General features: G+C 46.7%; 1 protein-coding gene across 1 annotated transcript; it reads right to left on the bottom strand.

The window, feature by feature from the left end:
* Nucleotides 1-4,454: 4,454 nt before the first annotated feature.
* Nucleotides 4,455-5,028, bottom strand: LOC127215286 (kxDL motif-containing protein 1-like). Its single transcript, XM_051175661.1, has one exon. The coding sequence runs from the start codon at nucleotides 5,006-5,008 to the stop codon at nucleotides 4,481-4,483; it is 528 nt and encodes a 175-aa protein (XP_051031618.1). The 5' UTR covers nucleotides 5,009-5,028; the 3' UTR covers nucleotides 4,455-4,480.
* Between the last annotated feature and the right edge of the window lie 1,653 nt (nucleotides 5,029-6,681).

Here is a 6,681-nt window from a genome sequence, read left to right as displayed (position 1 = left end):
CATTGAAGGGAAGTGAGGTTAGATTGAGAAATGTCCCCTATATTCTCAGGCACTTGTGCACTTGCTCTCCAGTTGGTGACATTGTTTGGGGGAAATTTAGATTGTGCAGCCTCACTGGAGGAAGTAGTCACTGGGACAGGCTTCAAGATACAAAGCCTTGAAAGACATGTCCGTTTACTTTCCCCTCTTCATGCTTGTGGTTGGGGACATGAGCTCTCCCTCAGCTGCATGTCTGCTGTGCATGGGCACGTTTTCCACCAGGGTAGGCTCTTTTTACTTTGGAACCACAAGTCTAAATAAATTATTTCCTCTATGAGATGACTTGGTTGTGGTGTTTTTTTTTTTTTTTTTTTTTTTTTTTTTTTTTTTTTGTTCTTGTTCTTGTTTTGTAAACAGGGTCTCACTATGTAGCTCTGGCTGTCCTAGAACTCACTTTGTAGAGCAGCCTGGCCTCGAATTCACACAAATCCTCCTGTCTCTTGTCTCCCAAGTGCTGGAATTAAAGATGTGTGCCAGTATAACCCTCTAGTGTTTTGTCACAGTGACAGAAAAGTAACTAATACAGGAAGAACATGTTGGCTTTTCCAGTTCCTGGCCCAAATGTCACTCTGTCACAATTCCCAGCCTCATAGAAACAGCAACATTTCCATCATAACCTGGTAAATATGGTTGTCCTAGGGATAAAGCATCAGATTATAAGGATCACAGCTGTGGGTATTCCCACAGATGTGAATCCACAGAGTGACTGATTCCCCTGGCTGTGCTGGGTGTTGGGCCCTGACTAGAAATTGCTACAACCTGAATATTCAGAAACATTTCTCACATATTAATAAAATCTCCCCTTCCTCTATGGGGATCCTTAGAGCCAAACAGTTGCCTCAGATTTCTTACTTATGTAGAATTGATAGCCACATTCTGTTCAGCTGCCTCTTTGATGCACAGGAATGTCTATACGGCCATACTCAGTTTTAATAAATGCTTCTCATGCGCTTGAACCAAACCCTCCAAAATCTTAAAATTGCCCAAGGCTTTCACATGAGTACTTTCCAAGGGTGCTTTCACATAGTTAAATGATTTTTCAGATATTATAGCTCCTCTGACTATCCTCTGGCACGTGTGCCTGATGTGGGTTGCTCTTCTATATGCTGTGAATATGTGTTGTTGTTATTGGTTGATAAATAAAGCTGATTTGGCCAATGGCTAGGCAGAAATAGAGCCAGGTGGGAAATCAAACAAAGCTATGAACAAAAAGAAGGTGTAGTCAGGGAGGCGCCATGCAGCTGCCAGAGAAGCAAGATATGAGTTAATAAACCTTGAGCCTTGTGGTAAAGTATAAACTAATAGAATTGGATTAATTTAATTGTGAGAGCTAGTCAGTAATATGCCTGAGCCATTGGCCAGACAATTATGATTAATATTAATGCCTTTGAGTATGTATTTGGGAACTGGTGGGTGGGAGACAAGCCTCCATTTACAGATTCCCTCTGGCATTGTGACTTGTCCTTTCTAATGCCACTTTCACACTAGCATTAAGCATTTGACTCCCTTTTAAGACAAGTTTTTAATAAAATAAAACTAAAATTATTTTTAAAAATCATTCTAGGGGTGGAAAGATGATGGTTAAGATCACTGGATGCTCTTCAGAGGCCCCACAATGGTCCCCACATGGTAACTCACAACCATCTATAACTCAGTTTCAGGAGATCTGACACCTTCTTCAGGCCTCTGCATGTACCAGGCATGTGCATGGTGCACACACATACATGGAGGCAAAACACACACACACACACACACACACACACACACACACACCACACTAAAATAAAAACAAATTCAATATAGACTACTTTAATACATTTTGGGAGTGTTTGTTTGTTTGTTTGTTTGTTTGTTTGTTTGAGATGGGGTCCCTCTACTGGCTGGCTGTCCTGGAACTCACTATGAAGACCAGGCTGTTCACAAACTCAGAGATTTGTCTGTCTCTGCCTCCCAAGTGCTCAGATTGAAGCTGTGTGTCACCACCCTTGGCTACATTATATTTTTAAAAGAAGAGACCTCTACCAGAGTCATGTTAATTCAACATCCTGTGACTTGGAACTTATTCCAACCAAGAAAAATAAGGGCTCCCTCTCCTTATGGCAGTAAGGCAAGAGTTAAGGGCTGTTAAAGCATTATCAAGTTAAATTATTATTAAATGCTATCGAGGACTGGTCCATAGTGCTAGAAATGCGAGCACTGACATATCTCTTCCTTATTGTTTCCCGTGAATGACTAAAATTGTCAAGTCCTGGACAGTTGATAGGCCCTCCCCTTGTACCTGGCACTCCTGTGCATGGAGCTGTCAGTCAAGTGGTGACTTTGCTATCAACTCACTGGAAGGCCCTCACGGCAGCTGAACTGTTTTGCATATTTTTCAAACTCTCTGAGAATATTCCAGCAGCCACAGAAGTCATGTTCTGGTCATGACCACTGCAGACACACCCTGACAGCCTTGGTAAAGTATCACAATTCATAAGTCATGCTTCAGTGAGCTTGAAATGACCCTACTTACCCTGCAAGTATTCTTACTCAAGCCAGGAGGGAGCACTTCCCCAGTAAACCAGTAGAAAGCCTATGATTGATACAAACACAGTCTTTCATTTGCATGAAGTTCTGTGTTGTGACTGGTGCAAAAACAGTCCCTTCTTTGCATAAAGGGCTGTGCCCTGGCTTGTCACACCCATTCCTGGCCATGTAACTAAGCCACTCACTTTAATGACATATTTGTATAATACTTTCCCTAAATTTTTGAGACTTTGGTGCATGCAGACAATGTACTTTGATTGTACTCATACCTATTCATCCCCCTGGCCCCTCCCACATGCAGCTCCCCTCCCAACTGTGCTCTCTCTCTCTCTCTCTCTCTCTCTCTCTCTCTCTCTCTCACTCTATCTCTTTCTTTACGGCTCACTGATTCCAATTTGTGCTGCTCATATAGTCATGGGTGTGGGGCCATTCTCTGGAGCACAGCTGACCTATCGGGAGCACATCCTTAAAGAAAGCTGACTCACTCTCCTCCTTCCAGAAACCATCAACTGTCACTAGCTGCTCTGCTGGGGATGGGGCCTCGTGAGCCCCAGGTCTTGCACAGGCATCCACATCAGCTGTGAGTTCATGAGTGCAGAGATCCTGTCATGGAGACTCCAGAAGTTTTTGCCTAGTCCTCTCTGACCGACCTCTATCTGGTTCTCCACTCTTTCTGTCCTCTTTTCCTGTATGGTCCCGTGAGCTTGGGGGATTCAAGTGTGATATAGATATCCCATTTGTGGCTGTCAGTTCCACCCTCTCTTGTACTACCTCTGGTATAGCAATATTAGGCCCAGTAAAAGGTTTTGATGTTTTTCATAAGTACCAGGTTAAGCTGGTAACAGAGAAGAGAAGGCAGGAAAGTGGCAGCAATGGCCAATGGCAATAGTAGTGGCGCAAGTTGGGAGGCAATAGTGGCATCCGTGTCAGTGGTGGCAATGAGGCAAACAAAGAGTCCTCTGGGACAGAGAATGTCTGGAGTCAGAGACAGTGGGAGGGGAGGCAGAAAAGCCAAAAAAGGGCGGTGGACGCACAGGGGCTGTGATAGTGGGAGCTCTGAGCTGGAGGAGTTCCAGGGAGTCCAAGTCCTAAGGGCTGAGATTCTCAACACCAAACACCCCAAAGAGCCATAGAACTAGAGCTAAAGGACACCTAATGTTTAAGAGCTATGGCTCTATTGTTAGGAGCTGTGGGCCCCATCACCCAATCACCCAATGCTTTCAAGCTAGCACTGACTGCCACTGCAACAAAGCAAAGTGTCTCATGAGTTGCTGGATGCCAGGTCACTGGCAATGGAAGCCAATAAGAGCAAGTCTCCAACCTTAGCTTGAGTAGCTTGAGTGGTTTCTGGACTGTAGATCCTGGACTCATAGCTTCTAGTTTCCCCCCCCCACACACACACACCTTTAAGAGTATTTACTGAGAACTTCCCGACAGCATCTGTAAACATCAGTACAAAAATATTCCGTTCAGTTCTTTTCTAAGGGACTGCCAGGCTCCTGGAGATGCCTGCTAGACCTGTGAGAAACAGCTCCCTACAGAGTCAAGGCTGCCTCTATCTTGAACCTTCTACCTCTGCTCAAATCCAACACTCCAGAGTTAAATCAGCAGCTGCCAGTGTTAGGGACAAGCTCAGCCCTGAAGGCACCTTCTACCTTGGGGGGACATCTGGCTTTGGTCTCTGGGGACTTTAGAAGTACTTTGAAAGCTGGCCCAGGCTAAGCTCCAGGATACCTGTAGCTAGCCCCACTGCCCCAGCTAGGGTGTATGTCCTGGTATGGGGAAATCCTGCTCTTAGGAAGGGCAGGAATTAGGAACCCTGTCTATGATAGAATGGAGCGGCAAAGCTGACCAAGTGTGACCCCCTGGAGGACCACTGCTGTCCTGAGCCTTTCTGGGATGGTGGGAAAGGGGGCTATTCTCCATGTGTCTCTTCCTTGTCATCTGTGTGGCTGTGGCCATTGATGGCAGGGGAACCAGGTCGAATATGTGACAGGTCCTCAAAGCCAGGACTGAGAGATGGTGAGACGGTATCAGGACTGGTGTCACAGAAGCCTGTGATCTGCTCCGGGGTGGTGATGGTCGTGGTGATACTGGGTGGAATGGGGTCTTCGTCTTCTAGGAATGACCTCTCTGGGATGTGACTGAAGGCTTCTGGGTGCTGCCAGGCCAGCTTCCTCTTCAGTGTCCTGATCCTGTGGAAGATGCTGTCCAGGTCCCTTTTCATGTCCACCAAGGTGCGAGTGTGGTACCTGAAGCGTTCACTCATCTGCTGCAGTCGAACGCTAGACAGATTGTTGTAATTCAGAAGCATCTCGTTGGTTTTCTCAAAGCGGTCCAGCATGTTCTTCTGTGCCAGGATGATGGCATCGACATCATCAGGATTCATCATGCTGAGAAAGTGGCCACAGAAGACCCTCGAGGCCGAGGCCGAGGGGTCCATCTCTTTCTCCTCCACCTCCAATGCCTTTAATCCCACCACTTGAGAGGCAGACAGGGCTGGGTTCTAGTACTTGGCATGGGAACTTGATGACCTGCCTCAGAGTCGCCAGAACTCATGGACAGCCAGACTGCAACCCTAGTACCTGATAAGGCGGGGGCTGAAACATGCACTGAGGGCCCTGCCCCTTCGAGAGGAGAAACTGAGGCACGCGCGCACTCCAAGCAACTCAGGACTCTGGGCTGCGGACGGTCACACAAGTCGAGTTCCCATCCGGATCTGCCCGCGCCGCCGCTGCACAATCAGGGAAACTGAGACCGGCTCGGCCACAGAGCCAGAATGGGCCCTCTTACCCGCTGGACACAGACCGCAGCTTCCCGCCGCCCCACAATCCTGCCCTGGCCAGGCCGCGGCGTCGCCAGTCTGGGCACCTACACATCTTGGCTTCTAGTTCTTAAGACTTGGGGTTATAAGCCTTTGGGCCTGTCACCTCATAAACTTTGTCATTATAGGATCCAGGGAGGCTAATACCAAGATTTCCTCTCCATCTACCTTATGACTTCTCTCTGAGTAGCAGTTGCTAACACAATCAGAAACTAGCTCTAATAGCCATCTGGGTTTCCTTCTTAGCTATCAGCCCCGGTTGCTTAACTAGATAACCAAACACTTTGACTCCACGACAGCAAATAACTACATAATCATCAGTGATGTTTGCCAAACAGATTTCAATCAAAAGACGGAATACGAACTTTAAGAAAAGCCTGGGCCAGTGGGATGGCTCCTTGGGTAGGGGGCTTGCTGCCAAGAATGGTATCTTAAACCTGATTCCCAGAACACACGTGATAGAAGGAAAGAATCTGCTACTCTTGCAATTTGTCTTCTGACCTCTGTGTGTGCCCTGGCACATATACATTTCTCTGAACACTGAACAGATGGATGGATGGAAGGAAGGAAGGAAGGAAGGAAGGAAGGGTATGTGGGTAGATGGGTGCATGGATGTGTGGGTGGTGGAGGGATGGATGGGTAGGTGGGTGGATGGATGGGTGCTTGGGTGGATGCTATATGTAAAAAAGTTTAATGGGCTGTAAAGATGCTCAGTGATTAAAAGTGCTGGCTGCTCTTGCAGGGAGCCAATGGTAGATTCCCAGCACCCACACGGAAGCTCACTACAGCCTCTGTGGACACCAGGCATGCACATAGTACACAGGCATACATGAAGGCAAAACACTTATTCTCAAAAAATAAAAATAAAATATAGGAAACTAAAACAGGACTTTAAACAAAAGTTTAAAACACTTTTTAAAAAAAAGAGAAAAAGCTTAATGTCCAAGAGGGATCCCAAATGACTAATTAGTACTAAACTCAGAAAGCACCCTGGGAAATGTTTTCTGACTTGGGGGTGGGGAGGTGCCACATATTCTTTGTTCCTGGAAGAACCACTAAGTACACGCCTGGGAATGTTCCTGCTTCAGTTGCCAAGATAAACAGTCCCAGAAAGTTTCATTTTGCTACCCAGCCTGGACCAATCAGCTGTCATCTGCAGACAACTGATCGGGACTGAACACTTCCCACACCTCGTATTCCTTATTTTCATAGGCAGTCTGCAGTGGGAACATGGGTGGGAACTCCTCCCTAAAGCTAGCCCCTCCTTTTTTTCCCTCTGGTCACACACTTTC

The sequence above is a fragment of the Phodopus roborovskii genome, unplaced genomic scaffold, assembly GCF_943737965.1.
Source record: "Phodopus roborovskii unplaced genomic scaffold, PHOROB, whole genome shotgun sequence".
Lineage (NCBI taxonomy): Eukaryota > Metazoa > Chordata > Mammalia > Rodentia > Cricetidae > Phodopus > Phodopus roborovskii.
The sequence above is the reverse complement of the archived record's forward strand: the minus strand, read 5'-3'. Positions and strand labels throughout refer to the sequence as shown.